This window comes from Syngnathus acus, chromosome 10, assembly GCF_901709675.1.
Source record: "Syngnathus acus chromosome 10, fSynAcu1.2, whole genome shotgun sequence".
Lineage (NCBI taxonomy): Eukaryota > Metazoa > Chordata > Actinopteri > Syngnathiformes > Syngnathidae > Syngnathus > Syngnathus acus.
The window spans coordinates 11,022,414-11,046,632 of record NC_051095.1 but is presented as its reverse complement, the minus strand read 5'-3'; the positions used below and the strand labels follow the sequence as shown (position 1 = coordinate 11,046,632).

General features: G+C 42.1%; 2 protein-coding genes across 3 annotated transcripts; one reads left to right on the top strand and one right to left on the bottom strand.

Moving 5' to 3' along the window:
- Nucleotides 1-193: 193 nt before the first annotated feature.
- uprt (uracil phosphoribosyltransferase (FUR1) homolog (S. cerevisiae)) lies at nucleotides 194-4,568 on the bottom strand. 2 transcript variants are annotated; one of them, XM_037260934.1, is made up of 9 exons: nucleotides 4,326-4,559; nucleotides 3,992-4,252; nucleotides 2,920-2,962; nucleotides 2,775-2,844; nucleotides 2,635-2,697; nucleotides 2,357-2,518; nucleotides 1,666-1,764; nucleotides 651-738; nucleotides 194-411 (listed from the first exon to the last, which is right to left on the bottom strand). In XM_037260934.1, the coding sequence occupies exons 2-9, from the start codon at nucleotides 4,222-4,224 to the stop codon at nucleotides 363-365; spliced, it is 807 nt and encodes a 268-aa protein (XP_037116829.1). In that variant the 5' UTR covers nucleotides 4,225-4,252; nucleotides 4,326-4,559; the 3' UTR covers nucleotides 194-362. The 2 variants fall into 2 exon arrangements, with proteins under 2 accessions (XP_037116829.1, XP_037116830.1); XM_037260935.1 differs by having other exon boundaries at nucleotides 300-738; nucleotides 4,326-4,568.
- Nucleotides 4,565-23,194, top strand: abcb7 (ATP-binding cassette, sub-family B (MDR/TAP), member 7). The gene is made up of 16 exons (XM_037260931.1): nucleotides 4,565-4,743; nucleotides 6,288-6,371; nucleotides 6,451-6,528; nucleotides 8,448-8,567; nucleotides 10,378-10,510; nucleotides 11,648-11,916; nucleotides 12,558-12,646; nucleotides 12,764-12,851; nucleotides 15,154-15,328; nucleotides 15,461-15,618; nucleotides 17,392-17,555; nucleotides 17,668-17,797; nucleotides 18,132-18,303; nucleotides 19,048-19,151; nucleotides 19,572-19,679; nucleotides 21,891-23,194. Exons 1-16 carry the CDS (start codon nucleotides 4,594-4,596, stop codon nucleotides 22,107-22,109), a joined length of 2,241 nt encoding a protein of 746 aa, XP_037116826.1. The 5' UTR covers nucleotides 4,565-4,593; the 3' UTR covers nucleotides 22,110-23,194.
- The last annotated feature ends 1,025 nt before the right edge of the window (nucleotides 23,195-24,219 follow it).

The following is a 24,219-nucleotide window of genomic DNA, read 5'->3' as shown; positions in this document are numbered from 1 at the left end:
TGTTTTTACTTCATTTTCACCACTCAAATCACACTTGGCTGACAAACACTCCCATGTCAAATGTTGTCTATGTGTAATGTAAGTGCATGTTGAAACCTTCAGAAAAATGTGGATGTTTGTTATACGATGCTTTTTTTTATTGCTAAATTAACAATTGAGACATAGCTGCTGCGGGCAGCGCACATTTTGCTCCATTATGTGACATATTTATAGATAAATATATATATATGTCAGTGACACATTGTATGTATCAGAAACCTGGATGTCTAACAATAAATAAAACAAAACTTTTTTTTTTGGACCAGACAGTCTATTTTTTCAAAGCTCACGTGGAGGTCTTTGGCGTACTATATGTGATTGTGTCATTCCTCTTTGCCAGTAAACACCGTTCTTTTCCATTTGGTGGTCTTTCTGATAACAAATATAAATCTTTTTAAATCACCACTTGCAACATGCAAAATAAAATGATCTCTATGGCTCTGCATTGTTTGTATCCATATGACAAATAGCGAAAAGAAATCAATAAAATAAATAGTTTCTTTTAGTATTTGGCACAACAATATTTTGTTGTTTGTTTAAATAAAACTGACAAAAACAATTACAAACTTCTGTTGCCCCGTTTGTCCTGGATTTAATCGGTGCCAAAGTACCTTTGCCCAAAATGTGTTGGTGCCACCGGGTGAACTTCTGTTGCCAGTATGGTGATGTCTGGGAACTCCTGGATTATTGATTTGGCCCCTAAATTAAAAAGAAAAGAAATCATCTTTACATTTCATTCTTACTTGACCATTGTGGACTTTTTTTTTTTTAGTCCAAGTTTAAATTGCGTCATAAATACATTATGAGTGAGCACATGTTTTCACTTTATAATTTTTTATGTTGACATTCCATTGACTGTAGAGGGGGCTAGCACCTTATCTAAATTATATTGCTACAAACTGGTCATTCATTTACAGTTTTTCTCCATTAGTTCGTGTCATTTCTTGTGAATCATTAAAACAGGATGATTTTACAACTCAGTCCGACAGTTCAGCGAAGCATCAAAAGGTTGCTTGTCTGTTTCAAGAAGTGAGCTAACTCATTGTAGAAAAGAAATATAATCCAGTTCTTTGCTTGAGTATTTTTGTTTTGTTTGCAAAGTTCCCATTTTTCCCCCATCAATTTGGCTTTGAAATGAAGCACAAATCAGCATCTGCTATCCATTCCACAATAAAACCCTTTTTAAAAAGACAACGGAGGGAGAAGGGTTTTACTGTGATTAAAAAAAAATATATATATTATCCATTCATGTACAAAAAATCTGATATTGTTTATTGTCATGCAAATTTATTGTTTGCTCGTGTTTGTTCAAGAAATATGCGAATGTGACCTTGATAGAATAATCAAATATTAATCGCAATATTAAGGGAAAAAAATAATGGTAGGTATACAGGACACTATAGTGAAGGATTTCCTTCCACAAATCTTTGTGTTCTCATTGAATAGAGTGAGAAACTTGATTTCAAAATAAGTGTTGTAGAAGACTAATCACCAGCTGCAGCCAGCGCCAGTCAAATAAAAGCAATGACACATCGGGAGGAGAAACGCAAGGGGGAGATTGAAGCCTGATTTGTTGGGTAAACAAAAGCAAATGGAAAATGAGCTGGTGCAGCTGTGCTGATGTACCGTGAGGTGTGGAGAAGAGGCTGAGGAGGATAATATGCCCGGGCTGGACCCCGTGCTCGATCAGCACCTTCACTGCTTCAATCACCGTGTTCCCAGTACCTGACCGCACACGCGCGCACACACACACACACACACACACACACAGCGTTTAAGGTGCATTACACACGGCACACTTCTGAAACTGCCCTCACTTAAAACTTGACATCTTAAGGATGAAGTGGATTATTAAATCAGAGAGCAATATGAAAAGGTCTGCCGGAGTGTGATTGCTTATGTTATCATCTCAAAAAGGTCTCCTTGTTGTGACCTGCACATCCAGCATGCGTTTGAATATTCTGCCATTAAAATAAACCTCCAACCTGACAGGGTCAACAGCATATATTTTTTCCTCATTTGAGTGCAGGTCGGGAAATGCAAAAGAAAAGATGCATTTTTCTGGCTCTCATTATGCTGTGCTGCAGCTTGGTGGGCATCACTGAGGCAGAGTATAATTTCCTCGACGAGAGCTATAATTATCAGACCAGGGTGAGTGGCGCCTGAGTGATGTGGAAATGGAGACTTGGCGGTAAAGGTCGATGCGACGTCTCCAAATGCAATATATACATAAAAATGCAGACTTCCTATGTGCGCTCCTCTTGGGAAATTGAAGTGCAGCCGAGAACAATGTGTGTGTGTGTGTGTGCTGACTCACTGAGGATGGGATACATGAGCAGCACTTTTCTTCTGTAAATATCCGGTGGGAACTTGGCGTAGTAGACCTTGGCTCTTTGGGTCTCCTCATCACTTTGGATGAGGATTTTGCCGATGCGAATGGAGCGGCAGCAGTCCCGCAGCCCTTGCTCCATAGCCTCACCTGATGCACGGAACACACTCCAGAACATTTGAAATCGAAATCATTTTCTCACTCACAGATCACAACTGAGGTGCAGGTGGTACACAAGTGTGTTTGCTTTGTGCAAATTGACTCACCACTCCTCATAATGCTAACGCCGCAGTTGCCTCTCTCAAATTTGACTCCTTCGTACTTATATCCTGAAGACAGACACAAGTCAGGAATGAATGTACTGTGAAATGAAATGGGATGGATGTCGACTTTGGCAGCTGCTCACCTGTTGGTGTTGTCACAGTACACTCGGAGTAAGGTAGTTGATTCAGGCCTTCTTCGACCACAAGTCTAATCTGTTGAACAACACTATTACTTGATTTGATATAATGAAAACGGATAAACATGCTGTTGGTACTATATGATCCTACCAGTCGATCAGCACAGAACACAAAATCCCCTCTGCTGGTCGTCCTACAAACACAAGGAAACACAAGGAAAAGTCCCATCTAGATGATTCTTCTTTTAGTTGTATTGGTTATTGAGTGCTGCAAATAACGATTTCCAAATAGATCAAAGTTGGCGTGATGCAAAAGTCAATGTGGAAATTATAAAGTAATTAGTCGAGTAGATTAGTTAAATGGGGTGCGTATATTTTCCAACCACTTGAATCAAAAGCAGTGTAATTTATCACTCACATAGCCTGATGGTCAATCCATCATGCATACGATACACATTTATTTATATCGCACATTTTACACTGTAACAAAGCGCTTCATACATAAATTATACATATGCCGACACCGGGCATTGAGAGGACATTAAAAGAGCATGATTGATTTTGTAAAAGAACAAGATTTAGTATTTTGAATCTGTCACGACATGTCGGTTGAAGGTGGGAAACATAGAAGGCCCACGAGCATTTGTTCTGACCTAACATTCTCTTGATTGTTGAAGTTTTAAACTATGGCCCTTTTCAATGTGTATTAATATTCCGTGTGACATTAACAAAGTTAATCCTTAACAGTGTTTTGGAGAAAAGGGAAAAATGTACTTTGATTTCCTGTATTGTAGGCATTGCACTTTTTTGTAGGTGCAAAGGCACACCCTGACCTCTGTTTGACCCAAGCGAAAAGTACATACCAAACACAAGGAAGTTCCTTAAGGGAAATGTGTGACAATATTAGAACTGGGATGGGTCGTGATCACACACTTAGTGGGCTCTTGATTAAAGCACTTTTATGTTTTCTTTGAATGGTAATTTTTATGGAAGAGATATCTTTGCACTTGAATCACAGTGGTTATTTTGTTGTTTGCATCAAACCACTTTGTTGTTGGCTTAGGATAGTGGATCTTTTATTCATATTGGAAAATGTATGATCCAAAATGAAATGTACAGTATTAAGAAGACACTTTTGCAAGTATATACGTGGGATGAAAATGGATTCTTTATCAATTTGGAGGGGAATGTGGAATTGATATAATAACAAAGCAGTGACTCACTTGTCTCTAATAATAGTCTGTAATTCTCGTATCTGGTCATTGAGAGGAAGTAGTTTGAGTTGGGGTCCCGGTGAATCCTGGTTTACGGGCTGCCTGCTGCTAGCAACACCTGCCTCGTGAGTGGCCAACACAGCGGCCACATTGCCGCTGGTGTTGGTGGCAAAGCGTACTTGCTTCATTGGGTGCTCCTGGCCGGTGTTTACATTGCTCATTTGCTGATTGTGGCATGGCATCCTGAGTGAGGGGGCGGGCGGCGGTTCTCTAGCAACAAAGGATCAAAGTTGGGCCGGCGACCGTTCAACAAAGAGCAAAGCGGCCAGACAACGTGTTTTACCTTTAGCCGCGCGGCTAGTGTTTTCGAAAAGAGAAATTCCCAAGTTAATCCAACTGTCGCATCCGGCCACACTTCAGCGACACATTCAACAACGTTTAAACTATCAACCACGTCGTTTAAAAAGTCAGGTTTGTCCTGCGTTAATGTTTAAAATCACGGTGTGTAGCAATAACACGCCTGCTAGCTTTGACACTAGTGACAGGCGATGACCTAAACGGAAATGACGTAGCCGGCGCGCGCACGCCCCGCCTCCTATCACACTTGCAACATGGCGCCACTGTTGGTGTCACTGAAATGCGGCTTACACTTTCACAGAAGAAAACTGGCAATTATCCTTCAAAAAACTAGCTCCTACCACGCTTGGAGTAAAGGTCAAAGCGAGAATGAGACGAAGTCCTCGCGCCAAACTTCTTACCTGGTAAGTTCAACGAGGAGTTAGAGAGGACATGGTGCTTTTTGGGGTGACAGTCAGCACACAAGGACAGAGCTGGAAACAAGTGGTCCAATGTCCTCGATTGTTACATTTGAGTTAAACTAACCAAGTGTTAATGTAGTATTCCCACGTGGGTGTTCTATGCGGCTAATGTCATGCAAACCCCACGTGAGTTTGTATAATGACTGCTAGCTAGGTGCTAACTTAGATCTCCAGTAGTTGGATGTTGTAACTTCTCTTTAAATCCATGTTCTATGCGATTTTTTTGTATGGCAACTGAATGACTGTATGGGTCGTGAAATGGTGTTCGTTTCTTTAGTTGGTCAAATCTTGTCTGTTTGTCTCGGGGTCTTGCGTCACGTGTCAGAGAGCGACAAGAAGTCAGTAAATGTTAGATAAGCGTGTTTGTCCCACCCGGTGGTACATTGACATCTAAGTATTCTCTGCTGACGTCATTGTCTATGAGCTGCATAACTCCACGGTTAAACGAATGAATAGAATAACATATAAAAAGATTGAGACATTTCAAAAGTGAAAGTTGAAGAAATCCATTTTCAGTTTTGATATGACACGCAGTTTCGAAATGATGCTTGGGTTTCCACTGCAAGTCACTTTGCTTCTGAAGACTTCATTTTTTTTTTTAAACACTTTTGTATTGCTGAAACTTTATTAAATTAATTTCCATTGACAATATCCACGTGAATAATATGCATATTTCTGACTATTAAATACTGCATTCAATATCTCAGTGATTTTTACGCAATTTGCTCTTCTCTTACAAGGACCCTAACAGCAACGAATGTTTAATCCATTATTTCCTTTTTTTTGGCGACAAATACTGAAACATTGCATGATGTAGACAAGGTGAAATTAAGATCACAAGTAAAGGTTATATTTATAGTTTCATCTTGAAATTACTCTTCAAAGTCAAATACTGTATCTCTTACTTTTTGGGAGTACTGTTGTGTATTTACTACATTTTCAATTTATAATGTATTGCCAGTGTTTACATTGTACTTTCTTTACAATAGATAGATAGATAGATAGATAGATAGATTATTGATCCCGGGGGTACATTTAGGAGCCAGCAGTTAGATACAGAAACACAGATAGATAAACAGATAGACAATATAGCTTAATATTAATAAACAACAAATAGATAAAAAATAAACAATAAATAGATAAAATAAATAGATTAATAATTAATGGATAAACAATAAACAGTACAGTATTGTTAAAATATTAAAATATATGCACAAATGGCGTGCATTGCATGTGCATTGCATTGTAAAATCTGTTAAGACAAAAATAAAAATTTACTCAACTTCTGAAAATTGTAAAACGGAAGCAATCAAAAGGAATTTTCATACTTTCAAGATCCCACAAAATGTACATAAGTGGCTTTAAAGTAATTAGCACAAGGCTTTTAGTAATCTGTGAACTGTCAGAATGAAATAACAAATTGAGCACACACAGTGGGGCGCCCTAATACAAATTTATGATGAGTGCATTTACATTTTGTGTTTCAGCTTAGTACCCTGCCACACTCACGAACAATCACATGGAATACAAAAACTAATGAAGGCTGTCGCCGCATTTTGGAGGCAGCAAACGTAAGTTGACATGCGACGTACTTCCAGATCTAAGTGCTGTGAATATATCAGATTTATTCTAACGGGAAACGTTTCACAGCATTTGCAGGTGACCGACAAACGAACATGCTGGCACGGGAATGCCGGAGGACGCCTCAATGCAGACCCCAAAAATGTGGTGAGCACTTTTGTTGTTCAGTGGTTGTGCAAGCAAATCACAGTTGGACTGATGGGGGAAAAGTAATGGAGGCCTCCACTAAAAATAAGATATTTAAGAAAAATAATGGCATCATCGTTTTAAGGAAAGAGCACAAAAATACACTAACTTTTAGCAGACGTTCACCTTTTACTTTTCTCGTCACAAGAGAATTTTGACCTGTTCAAAAACCTTGAATGGACCACAACGAGAACACAACATTTGTTGCTTTCAAAAACACAATTATCCACCGGTCAGTGGAATAGGGGCTTTAGCATGAAGCTAGCTTGTCAAGTGGATACTCATAACTCAAAGCATTATTTATTTTAACAGATAGTATATATTTTAAACAAATATACTCATTAACTTTTAAGCACATTAAAGAGCATTATTAGGGGTGTAACGATTCATCGATACACATCGATTAATCGATATAATGCTCTACGATTTATTGGCATCGATGCTAAACGTAAACATCGATTTATATCGCCGTGTTTGACCTCGGACATTAGACGCGACTTTATTTTGAAATCCAGTTCATTGTTGCTTGCTTCCTCTTTCCGGGAGCAGTACGCGGCGTGTTGTGTTGTGGGCAGAGCAGGCACGTGAAAGGGGAGCCGACAACTACGCGGCTCCTGGGCTGGTGCTATGGCTAGTGTCCAAGAAGACGAGGAAATTCGCTCCCCTTTGGGCTTCAAGACATTCGTTTGGAAGCACTTTGGATTCCAAAGAAAAGATGGCTCAACGGACAATTAAAATTATTGTAAATAAATAGTTCAGTAATGCACTTTAAAGTTAATGGTATTACAAAAAAAGAAAGAATATTCATTTTTCTTTACTTATATGAGAAAAAATATAGGAATTTGATCAAGTTCAGTGTTAAAATAAGCACTTTGTATACTACAATACTCTTGTAATTTCCTAAATAAAGAGTTTGCAGTACCTTGTTGATTTTGCGTATGAATTGTTATAAATCAGGATCTTGTTCTATATTTTTTATTTAAAAAAAAAATAAAAAAAAATCGTGGAGCACTATATCGTGATGTATCGTGAATGAATCACAGCAGGCTTTAAGATATCGGCAAATATCGTATCGTGGATCTTTGTATCGATATGATATCGTATCGTGACAAAACCCGCGATTTACACCCCTAATCATTATGGATAATACTGTAAAACCAACCAACATTGATGATCGTTTTCTTTCCACACACTGAATTAAGCAGATTAAAAGCACCAATCACCCGAGCCCCATTTTGTATCACGGAAAGCTTCACAATTGCAGTAAATGTTAACTCCCTCTATGCGGTGTCGCATATTACTTAATTGAATTGGAATCAAAGGCAGATGTTGCGAACAAGGTCGCGTAATTTGGGGCTGTACCGCGGCGCTTCCATATTGAATGGATTAGAGGAATTAGTGCATCAACTTTGGCCTGCAGAGAGTCCCTGTGGCAGGTGTGCGCTAGAGTGCTGGTAAATAGACATGCTGGCAGCAGCGGGCGCCCCACCGTCAGATGGGATGACAGCACAGGTGTCTCCGGGGACTTGTAGTGTCAGGCTGGATCTTCAGCTCTGCTTGGTGATTCTTTGAGAAGCCCCAGGGGCCCCCTGTAGACATTTGATAGGCCATGTGAAAGAGTCTATGACAGCCAATGTACTATGTCAGAGTTAACATTCTTAACTGTCTTCTGAGTAATACAAAGAAGAAATGAAATAATAAAAAGTATTCAAGTCATAAAAAGTCAAAACTACTCCCACTCTGCAGGTTCCACTATATAGTGTTGAAGTCTTGCAAATGTGAATTTATTTGAATTGAATCGAATGCATTTTGTGTCATCTCGAGAGTAAGCCTTTTGCTTGTTTCCAAACTAAATGAGAGCTTGCTTCTGTTGTCTACAGCTGAAAGAAGTCAACACAACTACCATCCTGTCCGCCATGCTGACTTACGTGTGGCCCAAGGACAGACCTGACTTGCGGGCCCGTGTTGCCATCTCTCTGGGCCTGCTAGCTGCAGCCAAGGTACTAGGCCAAGACGATTCCGTTTCTATGATAGACATCAGATCATCATAGATATTGACTTGACTTGTTGCCTTGGCATGCCACTTTGGCTTTATGGTAGCTGAAAAGTTTCAAGTTTGAAAATTGCACCTGTTGGAGTTTTTCTTGCATTCTGTTGTGCACTTTTATTTCTACACTCCAAAGGTGATGTGCCTTTGAGACTTCAGTACATGTAATATTTATGTCAGGTAAAATGTTGCAATGAGACAAAACATTTTCTTGATATTAAGCACCATACTGGCTGGTGGAAGTTGAAAAGTGCTGCTGAGCTCTAAAATCTCCCACCAAAGGGCATTACAGTAAAATGTTGCTCCCTGGTAATAAAAGCTTCACTGTTAAAAATTCAAGGCTAGACCTAAAGTGCTACCCATCACCCGCATCCTGGCAGAGCGCAGCTTATTTGTGTGTGCGCACTAAAATACAAGCACGGAAACGTAGTTTTATTTTTGTCATTGCCATGTCATTTTCCCAGTTAATTAGAGTTGTCTTTTTTTAATCAACCATTTTCACTCTCATTTGTTCATTGGATTTTTGTGACGTCGTCTCATCTTACTGTGGGTAGACCGCACGTGTGCAAGTCAAAATGAAACATAGTACCAGTCGTCAGTGTATTATATGTCGGGAAACGCTCACCTTGTAAAACATAAATTTATAGCTGCTTAATAGGCTCATCCTCTGAGCACGGCTCCCTCTAGTGTGTGTTTTAGAGGCGACATCGTGCGACCTTTCTTATTGATTTCCTGCTTTGGTGCAGCTCTTCCCAATTCTGCGTGGAAGATGTTTTTCAATCTGCTGAATTAAAAATGATCTAGTGACAAACCAGCAGGCTCAACAAAGTAGCTACATTTTACAACCTTGTAATGAGCTAATAGATTAGTGATAGGGTGTTTAATATGTGGCATGGATTTTCTGATTGATTTATATTTCTAAAAGGCAGGACTATTAATGCCAGAGTACAGTGTACAGATTGCGACCCCTGTTGTTGATAGCTTTCTTTCTCCATCGCGTGTGTCCGTTTGTAGGCTATGTGAGCAATTGAGTCTATTTAGGGCTAAGTGCATGTATCTTTATTTTCTTTACTGTACTGATATTCTGTTATATTATGTTTTGTTGATATTCGTGCAGCATTTGATGAGAGAAAATCCAAGAAACAAGGCAGAATGGAGAGAGAGTCTCGCTGCGTTTCTCCTGTGCTGCCCTAATGTGTCACAAAGTGCTCAGGTTGACTCAGACAGCTGTCCCTTTGCTTTTAATTAGCCCTAATACCCAATTCACTTCCATTAGCTGGAAATACCAGCCAGCACAGGAGCACCAGCAGAGGCAGTCAGGGAACATGCACGGACGATGCGTGTAAAGCTTCCAAGTGCATGTTGGAAAATAAATCTGGTTTTAGCTTTTTAAAACCTCCCAAATGGAGACTGCTGTAGGAATGGGCACAGGAGTTCTTTTACTGGGCATTGACAATTCTGACAATTGAGTAGAATTAAATATCTTTTTGGGAACCGTACCTTGAATATCAAACTCGCATTAAGTGCGTGTCTACTATTCAAATAAATATTTGAGTGGGGGGAATCTACTGTGCGACATTTGTATTTTGTTGCTGTACTTGTCATGTCTTGACTTGTTTTGGCATTTGCTGTAATTTTTTGTCACGGATGACGGGACCCCCTCGATACATCTGATTGGGTTGACGACTTAGGACCACAGAGTTGTTTTTGTTTTCCTCATTTTGAGACTCTCCTCCCCACCTCCTCGCTCTTTGCCTTCCCAGATCACCAATGTGACGGTGCCCTTCATGTTTAAGTATGCAGTGGACGAGCTTAACCAGATGTCGGGACACATGCTGAACCTGAACGATGCGGCAAGCACTGTGGCTACCATGGCAACGGCCATGCTGATTGGCTGTGAGTTCCGCACTTTTGTTGCACTAGCAGTGTGCCGTGCTCATCAGAGGGGACTATGGGACTGCCTATTATCTCCAGGCTGACCTTTCCCGACACACTCGCATCAATGCAGCTGCACAAGCCCTGCCTTATCCTCTTTTTATTGACATTATGCGCTTTTATTATATGTTTGAGTTCACCTATTTTAATCCGCACATATTTCCTGACAACTTTTCAATGTGGCAATCGTTGGTTTCAAGGTGAACAGGGAGGCATTCATATTTTTCTAAAGCAGACTTAGATATTTTGATTTATCTCATGTTAGGTTTCTGACGAAGGCCAGGTATGTTTTTCTCTTTTTTTTTCTCTCTGCATTCCGTTTGTATACCTCATTTCTTATTGCCCGAATGGTCTCGTCCACCAAAGAGGAGTCAGAGGTGAGGTGGAGGTTTAGTCAGAAGTTCATGTCTGATTAGATTCGTTTTTTTTTTGTCTGAGGTGCTAAATGCAACAGGAAAATAGTGACCGGACACCTACCGCAAGTCTCCGTGTTTGAGATCAGCTTGAATACACTTAGCCCTGTAGCCACTTATTTTAATGAGCCCACTTAGATCTTGCTCAGTCGTGCTTGGTGAATAATTGTCGCACACGAACAGGACTCCAGACGGGATGAAGAAGGATGACAAGGAAGAATGTACAAGATGCTCTTTGAGAATGGAATTGTATTCGTTGCACCCTTTTTGCACCGCTCTGTGGAGGGGTGTGTAATTTGGCTGAAATGGTAGCCCTTTGCTCATCCTACCTTGTCAGATGTGGACACATTGTTCATTTGATGAGCATTCCTATTTAACGCCACATTACTGCCCCACGACGACCGGCAGACAGAGCAATTACTGCCCCACTCTCGTCCCATAAGACAAGCAATGTATTCTCAGCGAAATCACAAGACCAGGTGTCATTCAAAGTCGGACTCATATTAATTTGTAACTGACCCCAGCCAAATTGTGTGTGTGTGTGTGTGTGTACTGTACTGTATCGTACTGTACGTATACTGTATATACATATAATATACTAGAATGTACTGTATATAAAGCCCAGCCTGGTTTCATTCCTCTCAGCGTCAGAGTGTGTAATTGCCTTTGTCCTGCCCTGTCCCAGATGGTTTGTCACGGGCCTGCGCAGCCCTCTTCAACGAGCTTCGGAATATGGTGTTTGGCAAAGTGGCCCAGAGCTCTATCCGACGCATCGCCAAAAATGTCTTCCTCCACTTGCACAATCTGGATCTGGGCTTCCATCTCAGCCGCCAGACGGGAGCACTATCCAAGGCCATCGACCGTGGCACCCGAGGCATCTCATTTGTCCTTAGTGCCCTCATCTTCAATCTGGGCCCCACAGTCTTTGAGATGGGACTTGTGAGCGCCATCCTGGTAAGATCTGTTTTGGGATCTTTTCTCATGGTGTTTGAAAAGTTGAAGGCTCTGAAAAGCAAAAGCTTCTCACCGTTTTCAGTCTGTGTGTGGTCCCGTGATTATTCCAATACCCAGCACCTTACATCACCTTGGCACACTTCACAGCAGAACGTCAGGATATTAATTCCAGAATGTCTCATTTTCATTAGATGAATCCCCAGTTTCTTTGGGTGGGCAAGCCGGAGCCCATTAGCATCGATGTAGAATCCCCAAGCTTTGTTGCAGCCTAATGTCCTCCTGTAGTGTACGCCTGCCCGCACGCGCACGCACACACTGGCACTAAAAGACCCGCTCGTCTGTAGCTTTGCCTTATTATTCCACCCTGGACCATAATGTCAGCTAGGATGTAATGAGGACAGACTTCATTGCCCACACAGCTACAGCATTAGCACGATTAGTAGTTCTTGTCGTTTCCCCTCCATTTGTGACACCCTATTTCGTTGCGAAGTGGCCACAAACTCACTTTTGACACGCGTGCCGGAGCACGGTAGGCTGACGTGCTTGCTTGACTTTGTTTCATGGGGCTGTTAAGTTGCAAGCGATAAAATCTTTTTTTTTTTTTTGTCGTCACTCCTTCTACCTGCTTTTGTCCTGTGCAGTTCTACAAGTGTGGTGGAGCGTTCACGGCCGTGGCCTTGGGTACATTATCCACATACACCCTTTTCACCATTCTCGTGACGCAGTGGAGGTAACATTCAGCATGTCCATCTTCAATGTGCTCATTTATAACATGCAGACAGTAGAGACTCGCTACTGTCGGCATTTATCGGCAAACGCGCGCCAAAGTGCTTGTTTCTGTGCACAGGACTCGTTTCCGCATAGAAATGAACAAAGCAGACAACGAAGCAGGCAACGCAGCTATCGACTCTCTTCTTAACTATGAGACTGTTAAGGTGAGATCACATCGGCACGTACACATTCCCGCACACCTCTATACTTCAAACCCTATTTTCAGTTCATCCTCATTGCGCCCCCCTCCTTCATTTTTCATTCCTGTCTTTTGCTTGATTTCACTTGAGTCAGGAACTATGACTAATGGTACAATCAATCTCGAACAACACTGGCTTCTCTGTCTTTCTTTCCTCTTTCAAACCTAAAATACCAAGTACTGTTATTAAGCGTAACACTGAATTAGAAGGTAACAATTTGTGTCCTTAAAAAAACAAAATCAATATGTGCACTTTGTACTCAATATGTGTTAGTACAGATATACAGTTGCACAACAATTTTATTTACACATCATGGGTAAGAATGTCAGAAATATCGGGCTCAATGGTTTATTCTAACCATTCATTTTAATAGGTGGAAGGACAATTCTATGCAGTTTTCCTGTTCAGAGTTTGAACAATGTCATCTCATGTTCCATAAATGCCATCAGTCACATCTTAATTCAAATGTTATGCAAAGGCACCAAGTAGTAGCTCGGCCTAGATCAATTGAGGGACTTCACATATGATTGGCCTCAGACTTTCAAAATTTCCATTGACGTCAGTATAATCTATCTAATCTGTATGTGATTGTGCACTGATTAGTAATGGCACTCCACTAAAGCAGGGACATTCAAATACATATTTAAAGGACCATAGTATTTGTTTTCGCCATTGAGTCAAAAGCCCAGGTATATAGGTCAGTCAGGCTACTTGCTATAAGAGTGTAATATTCAAAAGAAAACATTTCTTTAAGACAATACCATGGATCCGAAAAAAAAATATCAGGTGAGGGTTGAGAACATTTTAGTTTGTTTATTATTATTTTTGTCCTATAATTCCGCAGCCTTGTTTACTCTCAGTATGTGCCCGTGTAAGATGTCTTTTCTAAGACAGAAAGAATAATGGTTACGTGAGCCCAAAGATAAATGTCAATACTGAAATCGGTACACTTAGAAATGATTCCTAGAATGCTGTCAAGTTGGCAACCTTTCCACAGTTGACAGAGCACTTTCAGCATTAATGGCTTCTGTTATTATTACAATGAGCTACAAAATGCAAAGATATTAAAATTATATCACCTTGTAGATAATGATTAAAATAGTCAGTGTAATTGTTTCTATTTAATACACTAGTCTATAAACCCTTATTTCTCTAAAAACTCTGATTTCTTGCACCTTGCTCCATTTTAAACCTCATTTGCTGCATCTTTGTTACATTTGTATGTTTGTACACACACACACACGCACACACACAAACAAATTACCTCTCGAGCAGGTTTTTGTTCATTGCTCTGGATATATTTTGCCACCTATGTTATTTCCTTTGCTTAATTTACATTCTGTTTTCCTTTTACATGTTGTTCTGTTATTTTGTATCATCTGTGTCAATGTGGCCGAATTTAGCATCTCTCTGAGCTGTGAGTGCATACGTAATTAGATCTCCACCCACTCAGAAATCCGTTCCACTTTCACAAAGGGCTCAATGAGGAACCTGAACAGGGTGCCTTCCTTGCGCAGCTTCTGTTTGTTCGTCGTGTGCTACATTTTCCTCTCCATCAGGTCCCCTGCCTTCGCCTTTCCATATTCTATGGCACGTCCGTAGCCACACAGTCGGTAGCGAAAGAAGCAAATCCGCCCACTTTGCCCAAGCAGAAAAACAAGAGGGCAACTAAACAAATGCAATGTTTGTCAGTTAGTGCGTAATTGGCGGTGGAGTGGTGGAGGGAGCTTGTTATGGTTGGAGTTTTATTTGCTGCCTTTAAGCAACGTGCGTGGAGCCGATTCATGAGGCTTTCCCCTCAAGTGATAGCTGTATGTCTTCATCAAAATTAGTGCCGCTCTTGAGATTCAGCACTTAAGCGCTTCTCTGGCGGCAGACGTTAAAATGCCATCCACCGAGTTTGACAGAAATGATTGTATGCTGTCCTTCCACCACAACTTGAAGAGTATGTCTTTACGTTCTTCCACACAAGCTTAATCTTTAGCTGACTATGAGTTTTGTTCTGTTAAGGGACTGATTTTTCATTTCAATGCCAAGGATGTGAAGATACAGTCATGAAGTGTTTTAGAGGCCAGGCCAACCGAAACTCAGATTCCACTCGGAGAACGAATGCACTCTTGATGCGGGCTGTACTCGAGTATCTGTCTGATACGTCCTTAACCTCCAACCCCAGCCACATTTTGTGCTTTGTGCTCAACGTACACATTCTTTTCATTGTATGTCTCCCAAGTCATTCCCATCTCCATCTCTTTGTTTTTCACGCCAGTACTTCAACAACGAGAATTATGAAGCCCAAAGGTACGACGGCTACCTGAAGAGCTACGAGTCGTCCTCTTTAAAAACCACCTCCACGCTCGCAATGCTCAACTTTGGCCAGAGTGCCATCTTCAGTGTCGGCCTCACCGGCATCATGGTGCTGGCAAGCAAGGGAATTGCAGCAGGTGATTGTCACCGTATTTCTACTTCATTTGTTTGCGTGACATATTTTGCTGGCCATCCTGTTTTTACACTAGTTTATGATATTCATTATGAGAAGAAGGTTCTATACATCCATGATATGTTTTTGCTTGTAGGCACGATGACAGTGGGTGACCTGGTGATGGTGAACGGCCTGCTCTTCCAGATCTCCCTCCCTCTAAACTTCCTGGGCACCGTGTACAGAGAGACGCGGCAGGCGCTTATAGACATGAACACGCTTTTCACACTGCTCAGTATTGACACCAAGATCAAGGTAACTTCAGTGGCAGCTCGAAATTAATTTCTTCGCATTGTTGAGATCATTGCAAGAGCATTTTATGTGTTCCCCTTGGATATTCTGACAAAGTCTCAGCTTGTATGGAGCGAAACTAAATACTGTATAGAAAACCTGGAGATACGAGATGAAAAAAAGAAAACTTTTGAAATCGTTTTTTTTTTTTTTTGCTACCATCAGTAGCGCTGAACCTCGCGAGGGTCGTTTTTGAGTCAGTTGCAGGGCTCACGGACACGAAAGTTCACTTCTGAGGACAATTTAAAGCTTTTGATTAATGCAACTCAACTGTATGAAAACAACCACTGTTGCAGAATACTGTCCATTAAGCAAAAACAAGTCATGCAACTAATAGTTAAAACAATAAATGTTTGTTAAACAGGACATCTTATGATAAATTGTTAGGTTAACAGTAAAATCTGTCCTCATCATTTCTTCACCAGTCATTTGTGAAATTCAATCGGGAGCCCTTTTCGTGTAATTGATAATTTTGCATGTATTTGTGCAACACACCCAGTGGAAAGATGCTGGATAAACTTGGACACTGATCTTGAAAGTTCTTCAGAAGTACTTACATTTGATCTCAGAAAAGCTGTCGAGAGCCCACAGTCTCTCCCCGCTTGCCTTTCAGCAACCACGCCACGTCGTGGGTGCACTTAAAATACATAGTCGGATGTTTACTCTTTATAGACTGTCAATGCAGATTTGATTTGAACAAGCCCGCCCTTTGTTTCTCCTTCCGAAGTGGCTGTCAGTTATTTTTATGAGATGTCCTGACAGCCCATCTCGTGCTCGAAGGGTCCACTTAAGTGCAAATTTGTGTCTGGTGCTTGGCACTCTCAACGCGATTGAGGTGTCCGGTCTGTAATTGCGGCAGTAATCATGATTCTTATTTTTTTTTTTTTCTCTCTTCCCTCCACTCATCAGTACTGCTCTCATTTGTGGTTCCCCGGAGAATGGTGCAGCCCAGCAGGCCATTATTGACTGAACACATTATGCATTCTTTTCAACATTTGCATTATGTACTTAAACTAATCCACCCCACCCCTTTAACGACTCCGCCAAACAAATGATTTTGCCTTTCCCGCATGTGGGAGGGGTGAAGTTGTAATATGTTTGTTTTAATGGACCGTGAGTTGTTTGTATTAATTGGCAGAGCCGGGTTGTGCTGTCGCTCATGTTATATAGGCAATCTATCTAGCGAGGGGCTCGACCCTTTGGAAGGTTTTCCGATTCAAAAGAAGCCAGGAAGAGCGTTTCTGCTCTCTGCCTTAGCTACAGGCTTTTTGGTTATTATGTTGCTATTAGTTTGTGCAGAACAGGCTTTCAGTCTTGGCGTAAGGACGGGGCTTTATTGGCTACTGACCTTGGCTTTATCTCAGCGTCATACTGAGAGCTGAGCCCATTGTGTAACTAAAGTTTTAGTGCGTATTGATCAGTCAGTCGAGAGTGAAGATGAAAAATCTGTCTATTTCTTTTTTTTTTTTTGAAGTACCACTTAAATCCTCTTTTGATACTCCTTCTTTTCCACCATATCCATCTTCACAAGGTGTTGCGCTTGAGTCATCTGTCTGTCTGTCTGTCTGTCTGTCTGTCTGTCTGTCTGTCTGTCTGTCTGTCTGTCTGTCTGTCTGTCTGTCTGACAGACAGTCCGTCCGTCTGTCCGTCCTTGCACTGTCCTTTCACTGTCCTTATGTGTGTCAGTGGTTGTAATTTCATCTTTTTCCGTTTCATCGTCTGTTAACTTTGCTGCAGGAGAAGGATCTAGCCCCCCCATTAAGCATCACACCACAAGAGTCCACCATTCGCTTCGAGGATGTGTATTTTGAGTACCTGGAAGGCCAGAAAGTCCTCAATGGGGTGACCTTCGAGGTACCTGCTGGGAAGAAGGTAGCCATAGTCGGTGGCAGCGGCTCCGGGTAAGTCACCAGCAGTACACCCACGCCGAGGTCTCGCAATTGTCTCCACCTTCTGTCATCACTGGAGTGTAAGATTGCCACTAGTGATGATTGGTCATATCTCTGCTTTCAGAAAGAGCACAATAATGCGGCTGTTGTTCCGCTTCTATGAGCCCCAGCGGGGGAACATCTACATCGGTGGGCAAAACATCCGAGACGTCAGCCTCGAGAGTTTGAGGAAGGCCTTAGGGGTCGTACCGCAGGTCAGCGATGCAATTTGATAAGGCAAAATGATTCACCGACATCTACTATGCTTAAGTTTTATGCACGTTCGTATTTTATTTCTTTTGTGTGTGTTAACATTCAACAACAGCGTGTAAAAAGAGTGAAAATTCCATTTAGCTTTCTCTGCAATGTGCTCACAAGATAATCTGAACAGATGGTCCAATGTTTTTTTCATTCGCAAACTACTCTTTCTCCCTCCTACCTTCGTCTTTGTATCTACAGCGCTCTGCTCCCGCCGCTGCAGCAATACTGCTATTCTCTCTGAAGCTCACCCCCCCACCCCCCACCCCCCTCCGTCCTTTGTGTTGTCAGGATGCTGTTCTGTTCCACAACACCATCTACTACAACCTGCAGTACGGGAACATCAACGCCACACCGGAGGATGTTTACCAAGTAGCTCGTCTGGCAGGCATCCATGATGCCATCCTCAGGATGCCACATGGTTACGACACCCAAGTCGGGGAAAGAGGCCTAAAGCTGTCAGGTCGATAGCACTTAAATGACTTTAAAATATGATCGTCATAGAAAAAATAAACTAGGAAGTACTCGGTATATAACGTTCTACTTTTTTAAAATGTGCGACTAAAACGGTGCCTGATGATGCACAGAAAATAGCCTGGCATGAGTCACCCATTGAGAAAGACACAATTCTTTAAATAGTTCATCAATCATGCTTGGCTAGAACCTAATTGTTCCTTTTAAATATATTAAAACCAGGACATTTTGTACAGTTTGATTTTTGGTGGAAACATTTTGATGTAGGGAAGGCATGCTTGAATTTGGTGCGGAGGAACTTGAGCCCTGACCTCAACCATTGCGATGAACTCACATTGCATATTTGATTTTCAGCCCATGTTCACTTGTCAAGAATTGTTACATTAATCTTAGTTTTTCATGTTGGCATAAGTTGATGGTTTCAAACTTTTTCTCTGACATTCCCCGCAGCTGGCGCCGTTTTATAATGCTTCTAAAAGCCGCTCGCATTCAAAAGGCCACACGCGGCAACAAAGGCTGAGTCAGATGTAGCCAAAGTCCCCTACTGATTTTTCTTCACAATTAAATAAAAGTCCTCTTGTATCCGTCTAGCATAATTGTTGCCGTGGTGCATTTTCGCTCTGCTTGAGGTGATTATCCGATGAGGGCAGGGGGAGACCTTTCGCTCATAATTTCGCACCTACCCGCTGAGGTCTGTTTGCATTGTTTCCTGACGTCCATTGTTTCGTTTCAGGCGGGGAGAAACAGCGTGTGGCCATCGCCCGTGCAATACTGAAGAATCCGCCTATTCTGCTGTATGACGAGGCCACGTCATCTCTGGACTCCATCACTGAGGAGGTGCGGGCATATTTATTTAACAGAACAAACATCCAGTTGGTCACCTGCCAAAGGTGCACATGATAATTCTGCATCTCCCCCCCCGCCTTCACACATCGCTGCACATATTCCCCCCATGCCACCTGCATCTGTTTCCGTCTCCTTAAGCTCCAGCTCAGCTTAAACCTCCTCCGTCTTTGTAAATGTTACATTTAATGAGAAAGTTCAACACGCCCTTTCTGCTTTTCAGAAGCACGGTAGAGCGTGTTAATGATGACTTCCTGTTGATATGAGTGCGTTCCTCAATTAAAAATGGAAACAATTGCTGTGAGAAGCACACGAGACATGACTTGTGTCTTTTCAGTCATGTTTGAAGATTTTGGTTTCAACATAGTACAACACGAGGAAAACCAAAAAAAAATAATGCCGGCTCTTTTTCAGAACATCCTGAGCGCAATGAAAGAGATGGTGAAAGACAGGACCTCTGTGTTCATCGCTCACAGGCTTTCCACTGTTGTAGACGCCGACGAGATCGTTGTTCTTAATGAGGTACGTAACACGCTCTTCATTTTACATTACATTGTGTTTCTTGTCAGATTGGTTATTTCTGCTGAATCAAAAGTTTAAAAGTAAAATTACGGGGCCTGCCACGAGAAATCTGCAAGTCATCCCGCGAAAGGTTCGAATTTCCTGAAAATGCCACAGGGTGGCAGTAAGACATGGCTGTGGCCAAAGTGAATTTACACGACAAGGTGGCGCTAAAGCAATACTTTTATATTAGATAAGGCTTTGACCAGAGTACAAAAATGCGTATCTGATTTCTAGCAGTGAATAACTAAGGAGAGAAAAAAAAACTCAAGCAATTGCAAATATGCCAGGGTACACTTTACTTGTTTTTTTTTAATGGCCAGTCCAATTAGCACGTTTTGCTGGATGATCTGCACTCAGATCACCTTTTGTTTATTATCACTGCCAAACAGTTTGTTTTGGACAGTTATTATATTCCACCACTCGATGTTATATTTATATATATATATTTCAAACATTTTTGTGCAAAACACAAGTGTTGGCTTGGATTTTGCACCATGATGTAAATTTGTTTATAACAATACTCCAGAAATCACAGATTGTTTTTTTTAAGTGCTTATGAACCAAGCTTTGCTGAGAAACCTTACTTCAATTGTTCTATCATTGACTCACACTGGCAGGAAGGCAAGATGATAATCCCAAAGAAACCCCTATTCAGCTCAGACCTTGTTTGTGAGACTGGCTGAGCCAAATATTGAAAAGAAAAAAAAAAGAACAATATTCTTTCTATGTGACATTTTTAAAGAGATTGTTTTGAAGGATTGCAGCAGTACAATTTACAGGCAAGTCGGAATTTAGAGTTGTGCACTTTTAGCGGCCTTTTTTGGGGGGGGTGGTAGAGTGGTCGTCTCCCAAACCAGAGGTCGGAGGTTTGATCTCTGACCATTGTGAGTGAAGTATCCTTGAGCAAGATGCAGAAGCCCCAGTTGCTCCTCCTGATGCTGCATCATCAAATATTGAATGTGAATTCATTGTGAAGTGCTTTGACGGTCTTAACATGTGGGAAAAGTGCTATACAAGTGAAAAAACATTTTGAGGAGGTACCACATCAACACGCAACCTGCTGTGCAGCACTGAGAGTGACTGTATACTGCCAGAAAGCAAGAAGAGGTAGCGAAGGTCCCCAATGGATCTCCAGTAAAAGTCATCGTTCAAACAGATCAGAGAGAATATACGTATGTGTTGCTGCTTTGCCATTAGATGAAATGGTTCAAATATATTGTTTTTGATTTTCTTTTACAGTAACCTTGAAGTTGCAAATGCACAGTTTGAAGCGAGTAAGCGTTGCCATTTATTTGGAGAACTGCACTTGCAAAAGTCACCGCTTTGTTTTCAAAAGTGATGTTATGCATCACACATTTCTCTGACAGCGGAAATGTGAATAGATACTAAGGACGGCTGTAAAAGTGTTCGAAAAAGATTTTCAGAGCGGTTCACTGTAAACACAAACACAAGCAATGAGTCTTTGTGATGCGGTCAATGGCGTGTGACTGAAATAGCCAGGTGAGAAGATATGTAAAGGCCGTCCTTTGAATCACTTGCCGTCTTAAAAGAGCATCGCTGCGAAACCGATCAGCAGCCAATTGACATTTTCCACCGGCGCTCCCAATGCTGATGAAAGAGGCTCGTTTTGAACCGCTCCCAGCGAGCATGTGCGCTTCCGTGTTCCCAGAGTCAGATGGCGGGGATCAGAGGGTCGTGGCGAGGAGGCATGTTTGGTGTGTGATGTCACCATGGAGTTTGCAGGTGTCGCTGGCAGAGGACCGCCCGGGGTGCTCATTAAAAAGCACGCTAGCGCTAGCACGCTCGTCTCGGGCTCACTAAAGATAATACCGACACCTCTGCACACTCATGGGAGCTGGGGGGAAGGGGGCGCCTTCATTTGTGTTGGCCTGTGTGGGTGGCGTGCGTACGTGCGCGCGCGTCCTTGTGTGTATGTTTGTGAGTCAGTGTTTTTATGCGAGAAAGGCAACAGTTGTTCAGGAGGCGTGAGGGATCCTACAGGGGGGAGCTGGCTCACTGCACTGTGTGGTCAGCGTTGGTGCTCATGAAGAGATTGTTATTAAGTCGACTCATTACGCCACCTCCCTTGGTAGAACTGTGTGCGTTTGCAGACATTTTGATTTGGCCAAACTTGGGTTTCTTTCTTTTTTTTTTGTCCTGGCGGGACAGGGTAAAGTGAAAGAGCACGGCAACCACCAAACGCTCCTCGGCACACCTGGCAGTTTGTACGCCGACCTGTGGAACACCCAGAACAGCAAAATCCTGAGCAACAACAAGAGCTCCAGTCGGCCGGCGCCCGAGCGCCTCTCCCAGAAGGAGGAGGAGAGGAAGAAACTGCAGGAGGAGATCCTCAACAGTGTGAAGGGCTGTGGGAACTGCTCCTGCTGAGAGAAGCTGCCACCTCCGAGTCTCGTCACCATCTCCACACAGATGGCCCATGCTGGAGTCCCCAGTCTGTGTGGTATTTGAGGAAGGAGGGGGTCGGGGGATGCGGCCCCATTATACATCCCAGCCAAACCCCATGGTGCGGCCTTGCTTCCTTTCCCTCCGGCTTCTCCTTCTCAACTGAATAAAGCCCCTCGCCGGCCAAGTTGAGGAAGAGCTGAACAGACACTGGATGGCATCCAGAGCTTCTATATGTCACTTTCCTCAGTGGAAGCCAAGAGAAAGAGACCTTGTAAATCACATACGTGCACGCTAGACATCTGCTAGACAACATGGTCACATCTGCTTCACTGTCTTAGCTTTGCATCCGTTGGCCTTTATAATGACATCTTACTTCACACTGGAAACAGAGGAGATATCGCGTAATCATGTCCATAGGCTTCATGAGACACACTTTATATGGCTTGATCTGAAAGTTCGTTTTTCAGATGAATTTTAACCCGAATGGCTTTTTAAAATACGTGCGAGCGTGTATATATTTCCGTAATTCCCACTTTCCCCGTGGTTCAGTCGTAATGCACATTTCCGCTTGAAATGTCACAGACTTGAGTGAAATGTTAAGTTCTTCAGATTGTCCCCATTAACGCGTCGACTATAGGTGAATGTTTGGAGTCACGCGCGGACAAAACTGTCTCCCGAGTGAATTAGCAGAATGTCACCGGTGCGTCGATGGGGGAAAAAAAAAAAAAAAAACACAGCAGGAACGACGAGAAGCGTCTAATGAATGATGAATGCTTTTCACCGCAGTTGAGCCACGTTGCGCGGGCTCCTCTGGGAACATTTTGCAGTAGTATCGTCGAGCCGACGCAGCAGCTGTTGTGTCGACCTTCGCCTTTGTCAGTTTAACAGCAGCTAATTGGACGTATTGATCAGAGAGCATTGAAGGTTTTGCGTCAATATTAATTTTTAAAAACTGACATGTATGTCCTCATTTTCAGAGGGCTGCTTTGTTTTTGTGATACGCACACTTTGTTTCAATCTCTGCTGGTATTGTTTCTATTAATAAAATGAAATGATTGTCTTCTATACACCCATCGCGTGACTGATTTCTTGCACAGTGTGATGACAATAATGATGAATAAATACTGCCTGGTAGGTCTTTAGGAAATAAGTTATATTTTTGATTTGTGTTTTGCAATTGCCACAGTTTAAATCAACAAAATATTGTTGAAAACGTGCCGAGACTGAGTACTACTTTTATACCAATATTTCTTCAGCACTAATAGAAATAAAGAACCGAGTGAATGTTATGACAAGACAGAGACACAGTGTTTGATACATTGATTGATTGATTGATTGATTGATTGATTGATTGGATTTGGCGCAAGGTGATACTGCAATAATCCTAACGGTCAGTGGATTTTTCTTTAATAATTGAAAGTAATAAAAAGTAACATTCAAGTAAAATGTCAGCCCAAGCGTGATGAGCCCCCCGCCACCTCACGGCGAATGAAAGTCGACTTTGATAAAGTCTCTCTTAAAAGGAAATCAAGTGCATGATTACTGTCTGGATGGCTCTCCTTTCAAGCGTTAGATGTCCAGGCACATGAGTTGATGGTAATGGCGTCCTTCTAATACAAGCCAGGAAGAGATTATGAGACACTTCATTAGCGACTCCCAACAGTGGCTGCCCCTTAAAGGTGACTCACTAATTATTCAGTGAGCATCATTCACTGTGATCTGCACAGGTTTGTGTTTGATTTGCTCAAGGACATAACGCAGCCAAGCGTTGACGTTGAGCCAGTTTGTCAGCGTGGTGGCCCTTGCATTGTAGTTTTGTGCAAAACAGGGTTACGAAAACATGTTTCACCGCCCTTATTTCCAAGTGTGAGTTATTTGTCTCCATTTGGTCACGCGGTAATGAGCGAGCCATCTCGGTTTAGCATGCAACGCACTCCGTGTTCTGGCTACGCTAAGGCTTCGCATAACATCCGCAATGTGGACCACAGCAGGAGCGCCAGACCCTCATACACACGGTGACCTTCTGCTGAAGGAGACTTCCCAAATTGTGCTGTGCAGAAGGGATGATTATTTGCTCTTATTTCCATCTTTC